Raw genomic sequence first — 25080 nt, 5'->3', positions numbered from 1 at the left:
ATTGCCGTTGCCCGTAGAGACAGCCTCAGTTCACCTCCATTCATAAACAAAATACCCCCCGGCTCGCCAAGACTCTCAGCTGCTACTGAAGAACAACAAGCGCAAGTCCATCTTAGTGCCAACAGTCTTTCTTTCTTCCTTTCTTTTATTTTCTTTTTTTTTGAAACTTCTGTTTCTTTTCTGCTCGACCCCCCTCCCTCCTTCACTCCCTCCCACCCTCACCAACTCCAGCGTCAGTGGGGCTGGACCACTGACTCTCTCGTCTGTCAGGGAAGCAGTGTGTGCATGTGCCTCCAGTGGGAAAACTTATTTCTAAACTTGCAGCAGCGCTCTTTTGGAGAGGTGGACCAGCCTTTTTCTTTTTTCTTTTTTTTTTTTGGCACTGTGAGAGAAGATCAGAAACCCCCCAGCGGTGCCGTGATTTGACTAAACAAACAGTCGAGCTCAGAGCGGCTCTTCCTCCAACAGGCACTCCTGGGACGCCAGAGATTAACCTCAGACTCGCAACATCTGAGGGATCTGTAGATCTGAGGCAGCAGCCCCTGTAGAGACAAGCAGCTGGAGACCTCTCCTCTGATTTCTGAGGGAGGAAACAAGTCCACTGGCCTTAAAACATCCTGAGACGGAGCGAGGGAGAGGAGTCTCATCAATGGTTCCCGGACCACTCTGAAGGTAAGAGCTCTCTCTTGCTCGGCCGTCGGTGCACTAGATTACACAAGGTGGATACAAGGTGGTGAAAACTCATGGGGGCTGCATGGAGAGCCCATCGTATCGGATTCCGTTTCACAGCTGTCCGTCTCCTGGAGGATGCAGGCCACCCTGTGGTGACATTTTTCCAGGCTGAAAAAAACTCCAAATAATCACATTTTACAACCTGCGAGCCAGGAAAACAAACTCCTTAAAGGGCCACTTTTGTTTTTTTGTCTGTTGCATGTTTGCGAGAGCGCGTCTCTGTTGGCTACCCGCGTGCCTGAGCGTGTACACGACGGGGGGGGGGGGGGGGGGGGCTCCCGATGTGACAAGAGTGCGAGCAACCTGTTCAAACAGCAACGCGGCGTCTCCACGCAGACGCCTTTTCAGCGCTTCGCAAAGAGCGTCGCCGGCGGTGTTTGACTTCTCGCTGAGACAAAACGCTTGACACGGTATCCCAGGGTCTCGCACACACACAAACACACACACACACACACACACACACTGGGCTTCCCAGCCAGCGCTGTTTGTATGCACGCTACTTTGTGCTTCACTGCGAAAGGGTTTGTTTATATAGCCCTCTTCAGTCACCCTGAGTGAACCGGCGGTCCTCAGCACCTTCAGTCACCCCCCCACTCCTCCAGCCACTGTGAATGGCCCAGCCAGAATTATTATTCTCTGCCTACAACGGCATTCAAAGCCCCACTTTTCTGAAGTTTCTCGACAGCAACTCTATCCGGAAGCTCTAAATTCCCCTGGAGAGCAGCGCCGGGGCTCCGACATGAACAACCTCACCAGAATTCCTGTATTCAGGTTTTTTTGCTACCTGGCTTCGGTTACATCCTAGCAACGTGATCCTCTTTATGGCTCTGACATGCGTGTGGCGTGTCGCCCTACTCCCGCCATGTGTTGCGCACCTCAGAGCCTTCCGGCTTCCACCTCGGCGATGCCGAAGCGTTTGAATGGTCGCCGGCTGCGAGCAGCGTTAGCATGTGTCGCGCGTCTGCTGGCGCTCTCTCATCGGCCTGTTTGATCTTCTTCGGCTCCCACCGATGCCGTCAGGCCTTCGCTTGTTGTCTCGCTGTTGGGAAAACTGCACTCATGAGATTCATTGTCAGGTTTTATTTGCCTTTTGAGTGGCGGGGATTTTTCTCCCTGTGCGTCAGGCTGCTGGTATGCACAGCCTCAGACGAGCAGCACAGTTCTTCTCCCCCCCCGGCCTCCCAGGCCCAGTCGACTCCGTTTCCCCCCGGTCCAAAACCTAATCCTGAGTCATCAGCTGTTTCCTGCGCAGTCCGCGCAGGGCTGGCGAAATGTGCTTCATGTTATGACCATGCGGAAAACATGCCGGCAGGTCTGACTCGGCTCGCACGTGGTGCAGCAGAGCGGCCCGGACCCACTCTGCTCTCTTCTCTGTCCTCTTGTGATTTACTCAGCGTGAGCGGGGAAACGCAGCAGCTGCTGCTGGGCCAACATGGTCTGAGAGGAGTGCAGCCAAGATTTGCAACGCAAATCATGTAAACACACAAAAACAAACAAAAAAAAAGCCATCCAACATGTGTCTCCCCATTCATTTATACACCTTCTGACAGAAGTTTCTTGCGCTTCTGCATTGAATTAAGATGTCCATGACTCACCAACTAGTTCTCTGGTACTGATCTTTCATACTTTTGGGACTGAGCTGTTTATTATCCCGTAGCTTCATTTTTTTTTTTTCAACGTTTTGACCCACTCAGATTGACTCATACTGTCTCGCCCTAATGAAGAGCACTAAGTGGTGCAGCAGCGAAACATCCTGTCTGCCGTCCGTCCATCTGGCCTCCTCCCCCTTGTCCTCCCTTTCCTCCCCCTCCCTCCCACCTACTCACACTGGGCTGCTGACAGGCAGCTGCACCTCATCCGCGCGGCCTCAAATTAGCCCCCAAAATGCAAAGGGGGTGGGGTGATGGTGGAGGAAAAAAAAATGCAACGATTTCAAAGCCAAAACAAGAGAAACGTTGTTTAAACATACAGATGCTGCGGTAGAGAGCGACTCACGTGTGGCAGAGGTGGGATCTGCACTTTGGTGTTTTCATTTCTTTAAAACCGACTCCCGTTTACCTTTCCAGGCCACCCGTATTTATATCTGTCCAAAGCAAAATGCCCAAATGAGGCAGCAAATTGTTTTTTTTTACAGTTAGAGGTCCCTTATTATGCAGAATTGGCTTTAACCTCGGCAGCATTTTTTTGAGGAAACAAAAGACGGAGGGAGGAATGTTTCAGTGGCGTCCAGGAACGAAAAATAAAATTGGTTTAGTTTGGGAACTCTAAACTGTTAAAATAGGACAGACAATTAACATGAAGATTTTCCCTTTTGTACTTTCTATCATGAATACGTCAACTCAGCATTGGTGTGAAACGTCCCCGCCATGATAAAACTGTATGCGAAGCGAATCCAACAAGTTTGCGGTGGCTCGTTCTTGTTTATTATGTGTCCGGAGCAAATGTTTGTCTAAATTCTTTTCAACTAAATTCAATTTTAAGGATCAAACCAAAGTTTCATCAAGTGTAACTAACTTTGTAAAGGTTAGGCAAAGTAAAGGCTTGTAACTTTGTGGTACTTTGGAAACCCACCTGATGAACACAAAGAAGATGTCACAACCTGGCATCTCTGCAACAAGCAGAGTCTCTCGCAGTTTTGGCCTCCATCAAATTCCTCTCTCTCTCTCTGTCTCTGTCTCTCTGTCTCTGTCTCTCTCTCTCTCTCTGTCTGTCTGTCTGTCTCTCTCTCTCTCTCTCTCTCTCTCTCTCTCTCTCTCTCTCTCTCTCTCTCTCTCTCTCTCTCTCTCTCTATTTCTCTTCCAAGTTTTTGTTTCTGTCCTCTGTCCAACAAAAACACACAGGCACTGTGATACAGCACCGTGAGAGAGAACAAGGAAGAAAAAAAAAAAAGAGGTCTGTTGTTTTCACAAGATAAGAATATTTCACGCAGCGGAAAATCTAGTCTAATTTGGACGCCTCACTATTATGGTTACACTCCGCTTTTGAGCTGTAGGGAAATTTATGGACTAACTTTGTCTACAACAACTGCGGGGAGAAAAACGTGGGGGGGGGGGGGGGGGGGGGATTTCATTTGGCTGCAGATGTCAGGGTTAATATTAGCCTACATACAGATGCCAAATATGCGGTGGTGACATTGAATTATCACCTGGACTGATGATCCTCCACCGTCTCCTCTCCTTTCCCTCCTTTGTCCTCTTCACTCCGACATGTTCGTGGTGGAAACCGCCAGAGTTTCAAGACATTTTGTCTTAATTGTGTTCAGCTGTTTCTGATTCCTTCTGTCAGAGAGGTGTGGGCGTGACTCGAGGGACGGCGAGCATGCGTGTAGGCATCGTCCAACTCTCGCAGGGCAGGTTGAGTGTTTGTTGAATGGCCGGTGGGCAGGAAGAGGAGGCTAACGCTGTGCAGATGGAGGGAAAATGAGGGATTAAGCGGCGCTGCTTGCGCTGGGAGACACGACCTCAGTTGGCTGGGAGAGGTCACGCAGGCATTTTGCACAATTACAGGCAACCGACTCTCAGATTTATTGCCCAGCGACAACAGCTGCGCCTCTTTTTTGATACCGTAATCACTTTTCCTTCATTCAGCCCCCCCCCCCCCCAAATGGGTCGAAAATGAGACCATTAAAATGATATCAAACAGCAGCCACATCTGAGGGCGTCACCCAGCGAGCAGCTCTCGCCCAGAAGCCCTTCACAAGCCCCTCACCGCCGCCGCAAACAACATTTGAAACTTTGAAAGGCGGGCAGCTCCCCACGACTGCGTCGCCTCGGCTCGGCGCGAGTGGAGTCGCTTCGGTCGGCCAGACGAGACCACTCACAGTCACCGTGTCCCCAGGCACAACCACACAAAGCCAGGCTGAGGCCTGCAGAATGCACCGGGGAGCTGACAATGCGAACCTGAGAGGGTTTCGGTTGCCGATTCTATAGGTGGAGGGTTACAAGAAGTGGCAAGTTTTCTTTTTTCTTTGCAGACTAACACAGGAATTCCTCAAATCCGCTGCCATCCAACAGTGTGAGAGTTCTTTTGTGTTAAACTCTTGTCATAGATAGTGTTGCCAGAATTTTCACAAAGCCATCAAAGATTTTACGCCGTGCAGATGCGTCACTCTCAGTGGACAGAGACTCTGGTCCACAGAGAGAGGCCCTGATAAATCTGCTTCCCTCCTATCAGTGCATGCACCCCTTACATAAACACACGCACACTGTTGCTACTGTTGACATCATTATTCCTGCACTGCCACCACCGTCAGCTGCTCCCTCGCCAAGACAAAGTTTGTTTGTGGCTCATTACGGTATTCTGTTTTCTTCTCTGTCACCTAAACGCAACATAACCGTCGTATGCAAAAGCAGAGCTGGAATCCAGGAGGGGAAAGATGTGCGGTGCAAAGCAGGGACACAAATGGTGAAATAAATTTAATAAGGAAGGAAGAAAATCTCCATGAAGTTCTCCATGCAATGCATGAATGGAAGCTCTTAAAAAATGTTATCACTCGTTTCAGAGTGTTTGGAACTGGACAGTTTTTTGAGCCAAAGACATCAAATCTTCATTGGTGATACTGATTTTCCACATATCTTTGGAGAATGAGGATGAGCACTTTGTTTTCATGACCTTTTTGAAAGCTCTCCCATTCAGACGGAGTCACACTCGCTTGTGCCTCGATTTATTCTTCGACCGTTTTTTTTTTGTTTTTTTTTTCTTGACCAAAAAGTCACATATGATGCTACTGTGTTAGCTTACCTTTCCATCTGAAAAGTAGTGGCCTTTGAGGATGTTGGTGTTAATGTTGAACCAATATTGATCCTGGTCTCCTGTCGTCTGTTTATTGGTGTGGTCTGTGAGGCAGACAGCAAAATAAACCTGCACGTTCCTCCGCTATTTCATTCAGCTGACCAAGAACCGGGAGACAAAGAGATCCTCATTGGCTTCTCTGGTTCAGAAATCTTATTCATGTTGCTTAAATATAAATATTCTGAATAGCAGAAAGAATTTCTTTTAGGTTTTAGAAACGTTTTGTTGTATTTTGGTCGCAGTCGACACCACTTTTACAGTTCAATTCATCCTAGCCTGTTGAAACTGAAACTGTTGAAGTCAAAGTGAAGCAGTGCAGAGCAGCGCTGACCCCGGTGCCCAGTCGAAATCTTTTCGAGGGTCTGCGAGTTTGAGTGTGACAATCTAAAAGGAGCGTCGTGACGGCACACTGAAGCATTTCCTGCCGACAGGAAGTCAGATGTTGCGGGACCGGCATCTTGTGGACATGTGTGATGCTGCAGCTGATGCTGCCTTTTTACTGGTGCTGCATCTGCGTTTCCAGATCTCACTTCAGAGGGGCACAGAGACACTGTCGGGGCTGGGGTGAAAGGGTGAGAGGGTGTGTTGGGGGGGTGGGGGGTGTCGCATAACGCTGAGGGGCCAGAAGGTTTCCCTCAGGAGGAGTCACTCTGCCCCCGAAGCCAGCGATAAAAATGGACGTTTGTTTTGACAAAGAGCCACTGGGTCATTTTTTTCCCACAGAGCCGGCCAGCGCTGGACTGGTCAGAGAAACAGCTGAGGGGGAGGGAAATTTTAAAAAAAAAACAACAACCAAAAAGCCCTGACATGTTTCTACAAAACCTGAAAATACGAGGCTGGTGTGCAGGCTTTGAGCACTCTGACCAGGATTTAACGTGATGGAGCTTCGCCCTCAGTCCCTCTTTACGCCGTGATTGTTTGCAATGGAAAGAAGCGGCCGTGAAATGGAGATGTTTGTTTTGCAGATCACGGCTTCCTGTACACATCAGCGTCTGTGATGCAAGACTGTGTGTGTGTGTGTGTGTGTGTGTGTGTGTGTGTGTGGGTGCGCTCCCTCTGTCGTCCTACACTCCACTTTAATGTGGCTCCGTTCTATAAATCGTGCTGCGTACGTCTGCCTGCTCCCCTTTGTTGTCTTCTTCTCCGCCGTCTGGTGCTGTGTGCGGTGTCCCTGCGGCGTGTCAGCTTAGCGTTGCGCTTTGTCATCGGCGTAATTGGTCTGCTTTTTGTTTGGTTTATTTCCCCCCCCCCTTTTTGCACGTTGCTGTTTTTTCTGCGTCTTCCTTTTTGTTTTTTGGAACTTTATTCTCATTCAAACTCCTCTCTCAGTCATTCTTCACCTCTTGCAGGTTTCATTCTCATCGTTTTGCGTTGAACCCGCGCCGACCCGTCGTGCCTTGTTGTCTGCGGTGGGCTTGTGGCGGACTGCTGCGATGCTGAAGCATCGCTGCTTTACACCCACACAAGGGCCAGACCAGAAAATTTCCCCCGGTGCAGGAAGTCGGAGCTCTGCAGCTGCGCTTGGAAACACTCCTTAAAAAAAAACAAGAAAAAGAAAAATGTTCTGTCGATAGATTAGATGCGTTTGATTGAGTTTCCTCCTACACACTTTGCGCCCCCCCAACAGTCCCCCCCCCCCAGACCGCCCTCTCTCCACTTCTCCCTTCAGCTGCAGAGAGGTTCCCACCTCATCGACGAGTGCCTCATCATTGCCAGATGTTTAAATCAAACATGCAGCTTCAGTGTATAGATAATCCCAGAAGTGGGATTACAGGCTGCTCTGGGACGTGGGTCCATGCGTGGGCTGCACGCGCCCCGCCGGGGTCCGCCGCAAACGACCCCTGCAAGTGTGCGACACCGTGCGTGCAGCAGCGCGGGTTGTGTTGTTTACGGCCGCTGGCGAGAGGTCGATGGAGTCGCCGGATTCCCAGAATCTTGTGGGAAAAAACTCACAAGGACCGATAGGAGTTTATCCGTCATGGCGATTATTGTGCCATCAGCCTGCGTAAACACCATTTCCTCCCCCCCCGCCCTCCAAACCGAGATCATTACGAAAACTGGCTGTTCCATTTCAAAGATTCAAGAGGCAACAATAAATCTGCACAACATTCTTTCCCGGATCTTTTAAATCATCTTTAAGCTCCCCCTTTTCTTTTTGTTTTGCACAACCTTCACCCCAGACTGCGATCAGTTCGCCTTGACGTTCACCCAGTGTCTCTCAGCGTAAATAGGGAACAAACACAGGCAGCATCTCTCTGTTTTTGTGGTCAGTCTGCAGCTGTTCTTCACTGCACTACACAGAGTTTAGAAAAATGTGGGTCAAACCCATTTTTCTCCATGTGCCGATTTTGCTCCGATTATGGAGCCTTGCTTAACTCTGAGATCTCCACTGCCGCCTCTCAGTGCTCCTTGTCAGCACACCCTACCTCGAGGGTCAGGTTCCCCCTTCTGATGGACCCCCATTGGGAGTCCCCGATGCCCACTGGTCAACACCAGACCTCATCGTGTTGCACAAGCCAAACATTATTTCTCTTCCCTGTTCAAAGGTTTGAAACGCTGAGGTTTGTGTTTTCTCGTGTTTGATCTCACACACAACTCAAGCTCTGTTTTAGCTGTTTTTGCTCTTTGAGCAAAAAAAAAAAAAAAAAAAACCCCTGAAAAATAGCACCGACAGCCAGTCACAATAACACTTCTAATCCGTCCTGGTGCCAAGTGACACATCGTTCAGCGCCGTGGCGGCCGACACCGAGGTTACTGGCACTTGTGAGTGCTGATGTACGGCTTCCTCAGCGGACAGTCATCGCTTGGTTGCAGGGGCCACACTCGTCCCCAGGGTAGGGGGTGGGGGGGGTGGGGGGGAGCAGGACCCTAAGGCTGCTGCCGTCATGAGCAGCAGAGTCCCAAGTGGTTGGACGGGCCTGGGAAAATTTGAGAGCAACACTGTGGGAACGTGAACCGTACGTTGACACCAGCAGTTGTGTATGTTTGTGCGCACGAAGTGGGTGAAGCCGCTGGTGGGGGGAGGGGGTGGTGTGCCTCGTGTATGTATGTATGTATGTGCACTTTCTGTGTGTGTAATTGTGTGTGTGTGGGTTGGGGATCGCTTTTTCCTCTTTTGATTAGAACAAGGTTGAGCTCGGGCAGGATTTTCATTTTGGGAGCGGCGCAACTACAAACACATTTTTGGTTTGAGTGACAGCTCAAATCTCAGCCAAGAGAACTCACTTAAAAACAACAGCCAACGTGATTCAGCCTCAACGCTGCCACATTATGTTAAATTCCATCCATCAATTTTCCATTCCCGCTCACTCAAGCACTCAGGGTCGCAGGGATGTTGAAGTCTGTTTAACATCATTTTTCGAACATCCACTTGAGTCCAAATCTCATCACTGAACCCACCAGGATGGAGAAAGGTCCGTCCACCTCCATCCCCTTCGTTCATCTGCTTCACGTTAGGACCAAATAGAATAAAGGATGACAATTGCTGCAAATCAAAGCGACCCTGAAGGCAGGAGAAAGCAAATACAGTAAATGAATGGATTAAGGTGCTCCGATCAAAATGTGCGTTAAAATATGCAAATATGGAAATTAGACCTTTGTGATGTCACAAAGGGCTTCGCTGATACATGGCTTGATCCTGGAAAACCACCTCACAACCACCTTGTTTTCGGTCTCCTTCTACACGTTGAATGAGGCTGCTAACACGGGGCTAATTAAGTAATAATTATTTTCCTGTAATCGTACATTGTGCTGGTGGACACAGTCAAAAATAAAGAGGTGATAATTGGTGAAACACAGGAGGACCCCCCTAGATTTTCCCTCCAAAAAAATCCCTATCAAAAACCCCGTCTTAAACTAGAAGCAGGATATTTGGATTTCATTATTTTTTTGCACGAAAAAAACACCAATAAAACGGCGCCAGATTTCGCAAGACACATTTCACCGTTTTTCCACTGGCTGCTTCCTCCTCTTCCTCCTTCTCCTCCTCCTCCTCCTCCCCCTCCACCCTCGCTCTTCCCAAGCTCCACACTTCCGCCCTCTCTCTCTTTCCCACCCTCTTGCGTACATGGCCTGTGTTCCATCCCTAACTGCTTCCAGACGTCTGAGCTCTGCAGGCCTGAACCCCCACCATCCCAAACACAATAACAAACCATTCCTCCCCTGCTCCGTGTTTGTCCTGCTCCTTTTAACGTTGCGCCGAAACTTAGCGGCGGTGACGACGCCGAACGCAGCACGAGCTCTGCACCGTTTGACCTCTGGTGCACTTCTGTAAAATATTTGCCTGTCTCAGAATCCGAGGCGCGTTCCCGCATCAGCGGTGGTTTGTGAACGCCCTCATTTTTTTGTTTTCGCCAAAACCAATTAAGGGCACTGGAATTGCTCGGATGCGGCGTTACGGCCGGCGAGCGTGTTGTGACGCGGCGCTGACAGTGACCCGCTTGTTTGTGGGCATAGCGCCGTTGAGCCGGAGACAAAAGGAGGCAGACATAGTCGCTCTGTCCCGGTGCAGCCGAGCATCAAATCCCCTCGGAAAGAGCCGCCTCTCCACCTCGAGCTGCAAGGCCATTAAAGGCCTTCACGCCACGTGAAATGCTTTTTGTTTTTCCTCCCAAATATGAGCAGGACGTTGCCTTACTTGTATTTGTTTTTTTGGGGGGGGAAAGGGAGATTGTTCTGACGGGAAATGTGATCTATTTTCTAAACTCTAACGACTGACCCGGCGGAGCTCATGAGGGCAGGAACCAATTCGTCACGATATGAAGCTGTACAGAGTGATGTTAACTGCGGGGGCTGCTCTGTGTCAGTGTGCACTTTCATGCTATTGAACGACGCTAATGGTCGAAAGTCGTGCATAATTCATGACAATTCACGTTTTATTTCCTTGTTGCTTGCAGAACAAAGTGCTGAAAGGGCTCCCACCATGAGAACGTCGAAAACGGCCACGCTGCTCCTCACAGCTGCAGGTGAGAACTTCCCTCACGGCCGAGGGAATCCCATTTTTTTCCGCAATCCAGCGTCAGTTCGTGAACAAACTTCAGACCATTTCGGATCCATCTGTCACCGACCGGCCATCGTTGTCCTCCCTCTCGGCCGGACGCCTCTCATCCCTCGCCATCTAGAGATAGGACAGGATGCGGCGCATATTGTTGATTTAACCTCTGACCTCCAGATGCCGTCTCCATGACCCACAACATAACCCCGTGTGTGTGTGTGTTTTTTTTTCCTCCTCCTCCTCCTCGTGCTGATGGCAGCTCTCCTGTATTTCTGCACCGAGTCCTGCTGCCTGGAAATCACGCCCAGGGCGAAGGAGCTGGTCCTGGCTGCAGGCTCCTCCCTCACCCTCACCTGCTCCGGCTCGGGCGACACCACCTGGGAGATCAAGAGCGACGACGTGTGGTACCCCCTGGCGGACCAGGTTCAGAACGGCAGGCAGAGCGACACGACCGTGCGAGTCAGCGGCGCAGGCACCGTTTTGACGTTGCGAAAGGTGACCTGGAGGCACACGGGCCTGTATCAGTGCTTGGATCAGCAAACCGGGGAGGCCGAGGAAGTGGCGATTTTCGTTCCAGGTGAGTCGTGTTACTTACTCGCGCTACACGATCAGTTTCACAGTGTTTATAATGGCTTAATGTGGGTGTTATCTTAAAAAAAAAAAAAAATGCTTTCTGCTTTTCACTGGACGCGCCAGATCTCCAAAAGAGGTTTGGGCAAAGTATCTGAGTATCACATTCAAGTAGAATAATCTGATTTGTTACTGCATTCTTTGCATTTTTGGGTTCTGCCACTGTCAAAGGACAAAGTGCCTGAAACATACGCCACCTTCCTTAGCATTAATGCTAATCTGATCATAAACTCCTAACTACTTCTTCCTTCCTTTCTTCCTTCCTTTTTTCCTTCCTTCATGGCCTCCTGGGCCTGTGATGCTTCCCATCTTTGGCTCAGATGGTGATTAAACCCAATGAAAATTTAAGACAGAATGGAAAACACTTTGATCTTGGCCAGATGGATGAGCTTCACAGTCATTGACCTCAGAGTTGGAATCTGGTAAAAAAAAACAAAAAAAACAACAACAAAAAAAACCCAACAAAAAACCAAAAACCCCCAAAAAATGTTTCATTGAGTTCCACATTGCTTGACTTCAAATATGAATTCTCTCTGTGTGCAGATCCCGAGGTGTGGTTCGTGAAGAGCTCCCACGGCATGGTGGCCAAGACCAGTGTGGAGAGCACGGTCCCCTGCGTGGTCACCCACCCCAACATCAGCGTCACCCTGCACGAGAAGGACAGCGGCGAGGCCGTCGGCGGAACCTACACGCCCAGCGAGGGCTTCAAGGCGGCGCTGGAGGACAGGACCTACGTGTGCCGCGGGGTGCTGGGCGGGGAGGTGAAGGAGTCGCAGTCCTTCAACGTCCTCAGCATTGTCGGTAGGTGTTCGGGGGGAGGTGAAGGCCGGCTCAGTTCAGCGCCTCTCGAGGATAAAAACTGCGCTCATTATCAACCCCCCTCCACGTGTTCCTGAAGGCCTCGAGAACCCACAAGCGCGCATGCACGTACAGTGGGCCCCTCTAATTCAGTGCCAGCCTCCACCCAGACTGTTAAAGTTAATGGCTGTGTCCTTTTCAAGTGCCATAAAAAAATACCAATAAAATGTCCATTGCATCGTCCGCAGCGGCTTGCTTATCATTATTCACCCGTTTCCTGGCCAAATCTTCCCACACTGCGGTAAAATACTAACGGCCACAACATCCTGTTTGTGATAAATTGTTGTTTTTTTGTGCTCTGGAAGGCTTTCCTGCTATATATGTACAGCTGGTTTGCGTCGTTGATGTAAACCAAAACGTTGCAAGTCATTTATGGTCGATTTCTGTGGCTCTTCATCACAGATTATTGCTAAAAGAAAAAAAGTTGCGCGTTGCCGCGTTTGCTCTCCGCTTCTCCGTAAGTGCGAGTGCACAGCGGAGGTCCTCGCGAGTGTCTCCAGAGCCGCAGCTTCGAATGCTCGGAATGTTTCGTTATCGGTTTTTGGACAAAAACGGCAGAGCTCCCCTGTTCCCTCCAGTCACGAGCTGCTACTCGCTTCACTTGAGCAGTGGGGTTGGAATCAGGAAGTGAAGCCGGTGTCCTGGAGCTCAGTGCTGCTCATGCTTGAACTTTTTAACCTGTCGTGGTTGAAGCTAAATTTGATAAACAGACATATGATCTGCTGAGCTACTGTGAGTTAAACCTGCACTTTTAATGCTTCCCCGCCTCTCACATCCAAGTCAATCCCTCTAAAATATCAGAATTGGTCTCACCAGCTGACTTTCCTTCCATTCCCTCTCTTCACTCTCTCTCTAAATCCTAATCAGTTGATTCCATTGAGCTGTTTTTAAAGTCACTTCTTGGAACAGCTGCCTCTTTTGCAACAACCCTTGTGTTTTCCCTGCACCCTGTGATGCTGAACTCCCCCCCACCGTACCCACCGTACCCCCCCCCCCCCCCCCCATGCACCTAGCGACCAGTCACGTCGGGTCCTCACAGCTGCTCAGCGGAAAGTCGCTGGGGACTGTGATTCAGTCTGTGGAACGAGACGCCTTGCCACATCTGACGTGTCTCGGCCAGTAAACCCTGCAAACTCCCAGAACAAAAACCCAACCTCAGTTCTTTAGGCTTTGATTCCCACCTAAGCTGCCTCCACTGGTTCTCCCGCTGGTTGCTTTGACTTCAACTGCAGGGAAGGAGGGAACTGTACTTCGTTTTGAAGATTGATGTGCTGAAAAACATTCAGAGTCCCATGAAGGAGGACAAAAACAACATAGTTGTGAGTCTTGTCGCGCAGGAGATGGAACTCATTGGCCTTTGTGACATCACAAATGGCGGATTTCCAGGCCTGAGTGTTTCACTATCTGAAAAGTGGCACATTAAAATTAGTCAAAAGTGGACTTCACTGGCATGAAATGTCAGGAGAAGGGAATTTTGCAGAATACAAAACCTTCAACGTAACAGTTTATTTGTTTAATGCCGAACTAGCAGCAAACCTCTTTGTTTGTATCATTTATATAATCGCCTCCTCTTCCTCCTCTTCCTCATCTTCCCCCAAATCTGCTCCCCTCCCATCTCAGTCCCGGAGGACATTGACGCCTACATGAACGCCTCGAAGACCGTCCTGAAGCAGGGCGAGCCGCTGACAGTGAACTGCACCGTGCACGGCCCGGAGCTGGTGTCTTTTTCCTGGGACATCCCCAACAGGGAGGTGAGTGGGAGTGGAGCAAATTCAGGCGCTTTTTGTTCAGTTCTCCCTTCACGAGCACTCGGCGGCCTCCTGACCCAACACAGATTGCATCAAGATGTAGAGACACACCTCAGTTTAATTCCCCGGCCAAATTCCTTTTGTACAATTTGGCACTAGTTGCAGTTCATTCATCTTCCTTCCTTCTCATCTTGGGTTCAATCTCCCTTTACAACCTTTTATTTTCAACTCAATCGGAACAATCACTTGTGTGCAAACGCATTCCAATATTTGTTCTTCACAACCTTCTACTTTGCATCTGAATGATCACATAGGTGCAAATTCATTCCGATAGTTTTCCACCACGCTGAATGACCGCCTCTGTCTACCTTCCAGATGGTCGACGTGCTCCCGGAGACGAATGACCTCTTCCGTCAGCAGGAGACGCGCTCCTCCTACTTCTTCCCCAGCGCCACCGTGGCCCAGAGTGGAAACTACGTCTGCAATGTGCACGACGTCGTCCAGGGCCAGCGCACCTCCGCCAGCATCAACATCACCGTACTCGGTTAGAGAAGCTCCCCGCCGCGCAGGCGACGCTCCAGACTTCCAGTTGATGGCGCTGGACATGTTATTATTATGCTACGGCCGCTTATTATGTAAACCCGGGCAGGTCAAGCAAAGAGAGGTGGTTGGGCGAAAGGAAATGAACATGACTGGTATTTATTTCTGTTCAAAATGGGAAATAAACTGCCGGCGTTAGGCAGACGCCTTGTGAGATACCTTGAAAAACAAACCCAAGTTCTTTATTTAGACTTTCACATCTGAAAAAAAGACTTCCACTGACTTCCAGTGGGTCCAGTATTGTGATCTGACCAGAGGCCTGACTGCCAAAAACGAGGAAGATTCATTCAACTGAAGAGCTCTTCCTTCTTTCTCCTCTACACCCTCGGTGTGTGCTTATTCCCTCTGCAGCGGGGTGGGCCATGTTTATGAATCCTTCAATGACTTGAATCATCAGACAGGAGCAATTTTGTGCTTCCCCCTGGGCACTGCAATGGAAGGGATGAATAATGTCTGACCACAGAGGGTCAGCACCACAGTGGCCTGGACATCCCGACGTCCAGAAAGTGTTTTTTTTTTTTTTTTTTTTTTTTTCCTGTTCATTGCTTGGAACTACTCATGCAGGCCCGGCCAGATGTGAGACCTTAAAATCAAAGCGTGGCATGGAAATTTCCAGTGAGGCGCTCACACGTTGGTTGATTGGTTGTCCACATAAAGTGAAATGTGCATTTTTAGTGAGGAGGCTGTGTCGGCATAAAAGCCTAAATGTTCTTGTTTTGTTTGTCTATTGTATGACTATATTTTAGAGATTATTGATGAAAAAAAAAAACAAAAACAAAAACAGTTCTCCCACACCTGCAGCACCAGAACATATGTGACCAACAAACTGTGACTAATATGAGCTGTGCAACCATAAAAAACCCACAGGATCAACGCAGAGTCCAGCAATGCTCAGATGCATGGCTTTTTTTTGCTTTTTTTTTTTAAATGGTAATCAGACTTTTCAACCCGACGTTCAACCAATCATTTCCTTTTTCCTGTTTCAGAGCGGGGCTATGTGGATGTGAAGTCCGCTCAGACGCAAAACATTTCCAGCAAGCTGCAAGAGAACGTGAGGCTGACGGTGGAGTTCGACGCCTACCCGCCCCCTCAGGTCCGCTGGAGCAAGGACGGCGCCACCATCAGGGAAGACAAAACCATCGTAACCAGACAAGAGCACGAAATCAGGTGAGACAGCCGTTGGACTCTTCACCTGTGCTCCTCACATGAAAACCACTCAAAGATCTAGCGACACAGTGTAGGGACATCCAGCTCCTGTCCGTCATCGACAGATAAGCTTCTTCACGCAGAGAAACTTGATACTCCCCCGAGGACCGGACGGCGTCAGTCATCACGCATGAACCATAAACACAACAAACCTGTCACAACTCACCAAAGCTGTTAGAGGGCAGCACTCCAAGTGCAACATTCTCATTTTTCACATTCTCGAGACGACACAATTTTCAAATCAAGGAGACAGGTGAGAAATGAGATCACCAAGTCGTGAACCAGCTTCCATATGAATGAACTTGATAGCAAAGATGAAACATGCAAAGATCCCGTTTGCATTGAAACAATCTCTTTAACTCTTTAACGTGAACCCAACTGTAGCTCCTTTTTCCTTCTTTCGAGCACAAGAAAATCTGATGCGAATGAGGAGCGTCTTGAGTGGAGAGGCTCGGGACATTTTCCAGGGATGGAACTTGGAATTTATTGCCGCTGTTCTTTTGTACTAGGAGAAGTAGAAGTGACCAAACATTCAACTTTGCTCATCTTTGGTCATGTCTTTCTCTGCAGGTATGTCTCCATCCTCACATTGGTCCGAGTGAGGACAGAGCAGAGGGGCCTCTACACCGCCCTCATCTCCCACGAGGATGACTCAAAGGAAGTGACCTTTGACCTGGAGGTGCAAGGTAAGCAGGTCATTTTTAACCATGACTGGCATGCTTTTTTTTTCTGCCTTTCTTGATTAAAAACATTTTTAATAAAAATGAAAGGCAGACTTTGTATTCATCCGCGTCAACGATGACGACTGACCCCCAGTTGCCCTCTGTTAGTCCACCCCCAGATTAAAGACCTGACAGACCACCACCTCCCTGGGAAGAAACACTTGGTGACCTGCGTGGCCGAGGGAGTCCCAGCGCCGAACATCCAGTGGTCCAGCTGCGACAGCATTCAGAAGTAGGTCTGCGTCGCTGGAGTGCCAGGGAATGAACACTAGGGGGCTGACTGTGCAAGCAGATGCACCGGTGCCGGTCGCTCCATGAATGAGCATGAACGCATCCCGCTCATCTCGTCCTGCAGGTGCGGCAACCAGACAGACTTGTGGAAGCTGCTGCAACCTGAGCCGGACGTGCTGAGCATCCAGAACAATGTTAGCGTCAGCCCCACGCGCAAGACCAGCACAGTGAGGAGTCAGGTGACCTTCCACAAGCCTCAGCACGTCACCGTCCGCTGCGAGGCCCTCAACCGAGATGGAGTCGGGGACAGGAGGCATGTCAAACTGGTGTCCAGCAGTAGGTGTCATCACAAGCGTCCCACTTTCATTAGTTCTGCTCTTTTGTGTCTTGTGCCCTGACCTTTGTTCTTGCCCGTCACAGCTCTCTTCTCCCAGGTGGCGGTGTTGGCTGCAGTCCTGGCCTTAGTGGCCATCATCATCATGTCCATCATCATCCTCATTGCTGTATGGAGGAAGGTGAGGGGCATGGAGCTTGTTTTTTTTTTTTTTTTGAAAGGCGACAGGTCTTGAAAGTGCAGAGGTTCACGATTTCATGTTGTGTTTAAACTCCCAGAAACCTCGATATGAGATCAGGTGGAAGGTGATCGAGTCTGTGAGCCAGGACGGCCACGAGTACATCTACGTGGACCCCATCCACCTTCCCTATGACCTGGCCTGGGAAATGCCCCGAGAGAACTTGGTGCTGGGTGAGTCCCTGGGAAGAGTCAGGCACAACAGAGGAGCATCGATGACTAATTCAACATGACAAAGGATCAGTGGAAAAGCAAGATGGTTTTTAATGCAAACAACAGAGGAGCATTACATGTTACATGAGACCACAGTGAGGGTCAAGCAGCGGGTTGTTTTCTCAATGGGCATCAGAATGCAAACAGTGAACAAAATATGGTACAAAAGTGCAGGTGGACTTGGAGCAAATTATTACTGAAGGTCAAATCAAGTTAGTTTTGAAGACAAACACTTTACTGAAGTTAATGAGGATTTTTTTCAAATGTACTTTTCATTTTCCAAATGTTATTGAAATGTATTATTTCATTGTTGTAGGAACTGGCATTATGTCTCTTATGTGGTACTAATGATACGAAATTCAAATGGATCAATTACTGAGACCAGATTATTAGAGTGTAGCCTGTTGTTAATACAAATATGAATTCTTATATACCAGCAAATGAGACGCAATAGTGACTTTTTTTTTTACTGGCTTTCTGTAATTACTTTGACAACTTGTTGTTCACTAGTTATCCATGCCAACAGATCCCTTCAAATGCAGATACACAACATTCAATGTTCATCCTCTTAAGCCAGCTTCTACGTTCTGTCCTCCATCATTTCTCTCTGTTAAAGCGGCTTTTTCTTCTGCAGCCTTAGTTGCTGACGGAGGCTCGTCGGCCGTCAGCGGCTCTTTCTAAACAGGCATCTCTCCAAGCTCACACAGATCCTCTCTGTAAAGACCAGCTGTTATAACCTGCTCAGTGTTGACGCTCATATTTTAAAACAGTAAATTTTTTGTTTTTGTTCTGCCTCCACTTTCACTTCCCAGACCACCACATGCTGCATTCAGGGTCTCCGTCTCACTGAGCCTCTCTTTGTGCTTCAGGTCGCACTCTTGGATCGGGAGCCTTTGGCCGGGTGGTCGAGGCAACCGCCTATGGCCTCACTCTCGCTCACTCCCAGTCCAGCACGAAGGTGGCTGTGAAAATGCTGAAGTGTAAGACACAGAATGTAATAACACACGAAGCACATACACATGTGCGCTGATCCACATGAGATTCGGTCGGGTTGCCAGGTTGCTTCGACGTGCAGCCAGCAGGTCATCCAGGAGTCTGGCAGACAAGCAGCCCGCTGTCTTGTTTACTGACTGACTGCTTCTCTCCATCTCTCCTCTCCAGCCACAGCACGGCGGAGCGAGACTCAGGCTCTGATGTCCGAGCTGAAGATCATGAGTCACCTGGGTCCTCACCTCAACATCGTCAACTTGCTCGGAGCCTGCACCAAACACGGTGGGCCTTTAGAGGGGTTTCAGAGACGTTTGCTGCAAGATTTGTGCTTTTTGTCTCAAATTTGGCCATAAATGCAGAGCGGGGGGAAAATGCCCTTGAGTTCCCATAATATACCCCCAGGTGGTTGTGACTTAGTCGGTAGAATGGGTTGCCCGATGGCAGAAGTGATGATTGTCCACATGTCAGGTGGCCTTTGGGAAAGAAACTGAACGCTAAATTGCTCCCAGCAGCTGCTTATTGGCGTTTGAGTGGGTGAATGCATTGCAAATATGTAGAAAAGCGTTAAATAAGTCTTGTCCATTTAATTGTTTGATATCAACAATGGATGTGCTGTAGTACATTCCTTTTTTTTTTTCCCGTTGAAATGGCTAAAAGCCATTTTTTTTTTCCTCGCCCACTCAGGGCCTCTGTACCTGGTGACAGAGTACTGCCGCTATGGCGACCTGGTGGACTACCTACATCGGAACAAGCACTCCTTACTGCAGTACTACGCCGAGAAGAGCCAAGATGGCGACTGCCTCATCTCGAGAGCAAGCACCCCGCTCAGCCAGAGGAAAGGGTGAGGGCGAAGACACTCGGGAGGGAGGGCGCCTTTGTGTTCTTGTCACTTACCGGTCATCTGTCCAGAGTCCGGCCACTCATCCCTTCATTGCATTCCCTCCAGCTACGTGTCTTTCGGAAGCGAGAGCGACGGCGGCTACATGGACATGAGCAAAGACGAGCCCTCACTGTACGTGGCCATGCAGGAGCAGATTGATGCCATCAAGTACGCGGACATTCAGCCGTCCCCGTACGAGTCGTCCTATCAGCAGAACATCTATCAGGAACAAGGTCTGGTTTGTGCACTCACACCAGCGTCCATCCGTTTCCTCCGCTAACAGCTATGAAGAATGCGGCTTGTTGCGAATAATGTTAAATGTCCACACTGATTGTGTGCCAAACATTTTAAAAGGCAAAGCTCCCTTTCAACCAGCTGCGAGAAAATGCTGTTACTAATGCTATGTGAATTAGCGTCCACCGAAACTCTTGCCATTCATCAACAGATTAATTGTTTGTCACAACAGTGTTTTGATCATGAACTGCAACCAATGTACAGTTAAATGTAAAAGCGTTCCAGCCCATGAAGTCACGGGACGGCTGGATTTTCCCCTCGCCCGCCCTCACCCTGACAACATCTCAATATGTCCTTTCATGAGCTGCTCCTCATCTCTCCACTCTTCTTCTTTTGTGGTGTCTCTCGCAGGAGGTGACAGGCTGGACCTGGTCATCAGCGACTCTGCCACCCTCACCTACGACGATCTGCTGGGCTTCAGCTACCAAGTGGCAAAAGGGATGGACTTCCTCGCATCCAAGAATGTAAGATGTGGAGACCAGCGTCCCGTGTGTCGCTGATACCTCTTCAGCATAATCGACCTTTCCGGAACAAATCGGTTGCAAACACTTCAGGCTGCCCTAAAAAACTGAAGAAAACACTGTAGCGAAACAGGAAGGTGAATGTTAAATGCTAAGCTAAATGTTGCTCAAGGCTTTTTCTTGTTAGACGGACTGCAAGAGTTTAGCTGAACAATTGGCCAAACAAGGTGCCAGCATTGTTAAGCTGCAGCTACATGGTTACACTAGCACTGACGTAGCTGATTGGCCCATTCGAAAGTGGTAGACAGGTAGTTTAGCCAATCACCTGCCCTAGCTTAGCTTCCCCCTCAAAAATGGTGTTGACATGTGATACCAATCCAAAATACCCACTGGAATATTCTTGGACGTATAACTAGTTCTTCATGCTTGTTAGACAAACCAAATTAACTGGTGGAATTTTCTCCCACAGTGCGTCCACAGGGATCTGGCTGCCAGGAATGTGTTGATTTGTGAGGGTAAACTTGTCAAGATCTGTGACTTCGGCCTGGCCAGAGACATCATGCACGACACCAACTACATCTCCAAAGGCAGCGTAAGTCGCACAATCAGAGCGCAAAAGAAACGGTCAGTTTCCATGAATCAGTGACTCATGGACTCATGGACTTTTCTTCTTCTTCTTCTTCCTCCTCTTCTCAGACCTTCCTGCCCTTGAAGTGGATGGCACCGGAAAGCATTTTCCACAACTTGTACACCACCTTGAGTGACGTGTGGTCATTTGGCATCCTCCTTTGGGAGATTTTCACTCTAGGTCAGTGGACGAAGAATCATAAACACAGAGAAACACACAGAAAAAGCCATTAACCTCATCCTAGATCAGAGGGAAACAGAGGAGGGGTTCAATTTCTGTTTTAGGGTGTCAAAATCAGTTTGCCTGCTCATCATCCATTCAACAACATTTTTTTTTCCAACTCCTCCTTTAATCTCAAATCTCTCCTTTGAAAAGTCTGGTGGTCTGAGCGCGGTCACTCAGGACTCCAGACACCAGCGAGCCTGTGGCCCTCAAAGGGTGCTCTCACCTCATTTGGCACAGTTACGCTCTTAAAGTATGAGTCGCGGTATTGTAACTCATAAGTGTTTATTAAAGTCTCTTGCCAAGAGTTTCTGACCCAGCCATAAAGGAAAACAAAGGAGATGTTTTATTAGCACGCTTCAACCAAACCAAAGTGGTAAAAAACAATCTCACAATCCTGCCTCTGTGAGGGATAACCAAAGGTCCTCTGTGCTGACAGTCAGTGGACTTTTAAGATCCGTCTTGTGCTCCACTGTCAGGGTTGCATATCCCTTGGGAAATGAATAATATAATCTTCTCATGTCAAAAGCGATTTGGATATTTTGGGTTGAAGATGACGCGCAATGTGCTCTCCTGCAGGAGGAACGCCCTACCCTGATCTCCCCATGAACGAGTTGTTCTACAGCGCTCTGAAGAGAGGCTACCGCATGGCCAAGCCGGCTCACGCCTCTGACGAAGTGTGAGTCTCACTCTGTTGGCGCATCCCTTGTCACGCGTGGTGAAATGGATCAATTGACCTCGTTTTACATTGCAGCTATGAAATCATGAAGAAGTGCTGGGACGAGAAGTTTGAGAAAAGGCCCGAGTTCTCCCACTTGGTTCACAGCGTGGGGAACATGCTGACTGACAGCTACAAAAAGGTACTTGATGTTGAGACGTCACTGGTTTAGTGTTTAATCATTCAGAGGCCAAAAAAAAAAAATCATTTTAATATCTCGCAAGCTATTGTTCTATTCTGTATTCAATATTTAAATGATGAGGTTGTTTATTTATTCTATAAACTGATTATTATCATTTGCAACAACTGTCAATCTCCAGTTTCTCCCAGTTAAAGCAAACTGCTCTGCCCCCTTGTGGCCACTATAGGCATGTACCCACCACTTACCTAAATAAAACCTCCCACTGCATTTCCTGTCCACCTTTAATTTCACGATGCGTATTTATTGTCAAATATAATTTTTGTGAAATACTAATGTTAGACTTTTTAAAAATGCACTCATAGATTTCAAAAGTCTTTCACACTTCACAATATCTCAGATAAGTAAATCATCAGCTATGCAGTTTGCTTTGATCTTGCTGCCAAATTATTTTTAAATCTTTATTTTTCTTAAAGTTTTTTTGATGTTCACTCTATATAGACGTGACACATTATTTCATCCAGATTTCAAACTACTGTTATTCACAATTAATATAATATAATAGAGACTTGAGACTATTAAATAATTCTGTTGTTTTAACACTGAAGTTATTGTCCTCTCACAACAGAGATACAGCCAAGTGAACGAGAACTTCCTGAAGAGTGACCACCCGGCGGTGGCCCGCACCAAACCTCGGCTCTCCTCTCCATTTCCAGTCGCCAACCCGGCCTTTGGCTCCTCGTCTCCCGTCGGCCTGCCCTTCCCCGCCGACCCCTACGCACAGAGCTCGAGCCCCAGACAGCCCAGACGAGACGCAGACGTGCAGGAAGTCATAAATTCATTCAACGACTACATCATCCCAATCCCGGACCCGAAACCGGAGGACGTTTTCACTGGCGTGCCGTCTGAGAGCCCTGCAAGGTACACAACCCTCACAGCAGACACTGCACGTGTCTTGCAAATGGTGAAGATACAACAAAACAGGCAACAATTGCAGACATTGTTCTGCACTGTTTCCTTGTGTCTAAATAAGTAGATAACAGATAATCAATGAAGAGGCTTTTTGCTTTTAGCTTTTTGCTTTGAGGAGATTTGCGTTTACTTAAACTGTAAGACTTTCGCGAGAGATTCTTCTTGACATCCCCCAAAAATAGTTTTTTGTTGTTGGAATTGAAAGCGCAGCACAACATTTATCCTCAGTGCAAACAGCAGAGTTAAAGTGACAGTCACAGTTTCAGGGACGAGGGATGAAATAAGTGACCAGCTGTAAAAAAAAAAAATAATAAAAAAAATGGAGTAATAAATGATTAACAGAAAGAGACAAAATGTTATTTGAAAGCCACGCCCACCAACTGATATGGAAAATTTCCGATAGAACAGTGAGGAGTCGGCATCGTCCCAGACTTCAGGCGCCATTGCTGTCAGCCAATAGGATGAGAGTCTGAGGGTTTTCACAATTCTGGCAAACAATTATAGGAACATTAACTTTAATAGCTTAACAAACTTGTAGCAGGTGGTTGTTTGAGAAGGCTGACAGCAGCACACCCTGGTTAATTATCAGAAATTGAAATTAAAACATTAATACGTATCATCTAATAATCAGTTTGTTTCTGTTGGGTTGGAACTTATAATTCATAAATTTTTATTTCTCTCGTCCACTTGACCCTCCCGCCATGCTATGTTTTTTTTTAAATTGAAGCTGTAAATTAAACAAGCTTCTAGATCACACACAGGTCGAAAAAGATTTCATAAGAAAAAAACGCTGTGGCTGGATGGAAGATAGATGCGGCCGATAAGAAGCAGCAGCACTAACAGACGCTAATAAACTGACATCTGATGCGTCCCTTTGTGACTCTTACGTGACTGGGCTCTCTGCGATTCTTGTTTTTTTTTTTTCAGCTCTCTGGCTCTGGAGGAGGAGACCGACTCCTTGTCACAGGACACAGCTGAGACCCTTCCGGAGGAGGACCGGCTGGAGGAGAGCAGCGAGAGGGACGCCCTGCTGGGCTCCTCGGGGACCCCCGAGGTGGAGGACAGCTTCCTGTAGGGCGGCCAACAGGAAGGGAGCGGGACTTTACTAGAATGTAGCACAACAGAGTTGCCAATCTTCCCATCGACACTGTGCACCTGCGAGATTTTGCCATTTGTTTGTTTTTTATGAACACTTTTTCCAACACACTAAGTACCTCTAAAAACTACCAATAGTATGATGAGCATCTTGCATTTAAAGGAAACTCACCTGAATATAAAAATGGTACTCAGCCCATGTACAGCATGTACTAGAAGTGAAGATGTTTTGTGAGAAGAGGCCTTAGTGAGAGTCTGTACTTTAGTTTCTTTTTGTTTGTTCACTTTAACCCTCATTTAAGGTTCACGTGTCCAACCTAATTAAAAATGCGGGTATAGATATATATTTTTTTTTACAACTTTTTAAGTTCATGGGAATCATAAACACTAAACCACAATGAGCCATGGGATGTTTGGTTTCAATGACAAAATTAAAACCTTCTGCTGTGGTCATTACATAGCTAAAATGTGCATGGACGATTGCCTTGTTCCATGCATTTATATAGTAGGGCCACAAACATAGACGCGTTATATATGCACTGTTTTACTGAAAAATCCCTGTTTGTTTTAGCCGTGTCACAAGGTTATCAGTTGTTGTTTTTTTTTGGTTGTTGTGGCCTGAAATATGATGAAATATGAGATGTATTCCTGCATCATTTGTGAATTGTTTTGACATCTGTAGGTTTATTTCATAGATCTGTGCCAGATTTGCACTTTATTTAGGAAGAGGACAGAAATGGAATGAAGATATGGTGACTTGGCTCTCAGCGAGTGACTTCGGAAGGTGACTCTCCGAGAAGCAAAATGAGTGAAGCGTATCACTGCCACCACAGCAGCACACTAGTGCCTTTGTAAATAAAACTGACAGAATTTTATTTTTCATTTTTCTTGCCTCGCAGCTTTTGTCACTCGCTAGCGCAGGCTGCTTCAGTACAGCGGTAACATAGATAGCGGCCGCACGCGTACACGTGACAGAGCGATGCTTTCCATGTGCTGCTGCAGCTCGGTAACTTTCACATTTAAATACTTGCATCACCTTTTTTTAGAAAAAAAAAAAAAAAAAACTCTTTTTGTTTATGTGTCGCCATTACATGCACAAGCTCACTCTATCACAAGTTATGGTACCAAAGCAGTTCTTAACGTTTACATGTGTATTTTTATACATATATATGTATATATATATATATATATATATATATATATATATATATATATATATATATATATATATATGTATATATATATATATATATATATACATATATATATATATATATATATATATATATATATATGTATATATATATAATATATATATTTGTGACATTTTATATGTTGTATATGTGTCAATAAAAGTGTATTATCTAAAGCTGTGGCTCAGGCTAC

The 25080-nt window shown here is 47.5% G+C and overlaps 1 protein-coding gene across 1 annotated transcript; it reads left to right on the top strand.

Annotated features, from left to right (window-relative positions):
- The first annotated feature begins 79 nt into the window (after positions 1-79).
- pdgfrb (platelet-derived growth factor receptor, beta polypeptide) lies at positions 80-24793 on the top strand. The gene is made up of 23 exons (XM_076032994.1): positions 80-672; positions 10419-10487; positions 10776-11093; positions 11690-11947; positions 13625-13755; positions 14128-14296; positions 15339-15519; positions 16129-16244; positions 16389-16512; positions 16636-16847; positions 16932-17026; positions 17124-17256; positions 18165-18275; positions 18457-18567; positions 18970-19126; positions 19232-19398; positions 19811-19923; positions 20390-20512; positions 20617-20728; positions 21350-21449; positions 21525-21630; positions 22256-22548; positions 23527-24793. The coding sequence occupies exons 2-23, from the start codon at positions 10445-10447 to the stop codon at positions 23672-23674; spliced, it is 3321 nt and encodes a 1106-aa protein (XP_075889109.1). The 5' UTR covers positions 80-672; positions 10419-10444; the 3' UTR covers positions 23675-24793.
- The last annotated feature ends 287 nt before the right edge of the window (positions 24794-25080 follow it).

The sequence above is a fragment of the Nelusetta ayraudi genome, unplaced genomic scaffold, assembly GCF_046127955.1.
Source record: "Nelusetta ayraudi isolate G7.1 ecotype Tasmania unplaced genomic scaffold, CSIRO-AGI_Nayr_v1 ptg000039l, whole genome shotgun sequence".
Taxonomy (NCBI): Eukaryota; Metazoa; Chordata; class Actinopteri; order Tetraodontiformes; family Monacanthidae; genus Nelusetta; species Nelusetta ayraudi.
This window is presented reverse-complemented; position numbering and strand designations above follow the sequence as displayed.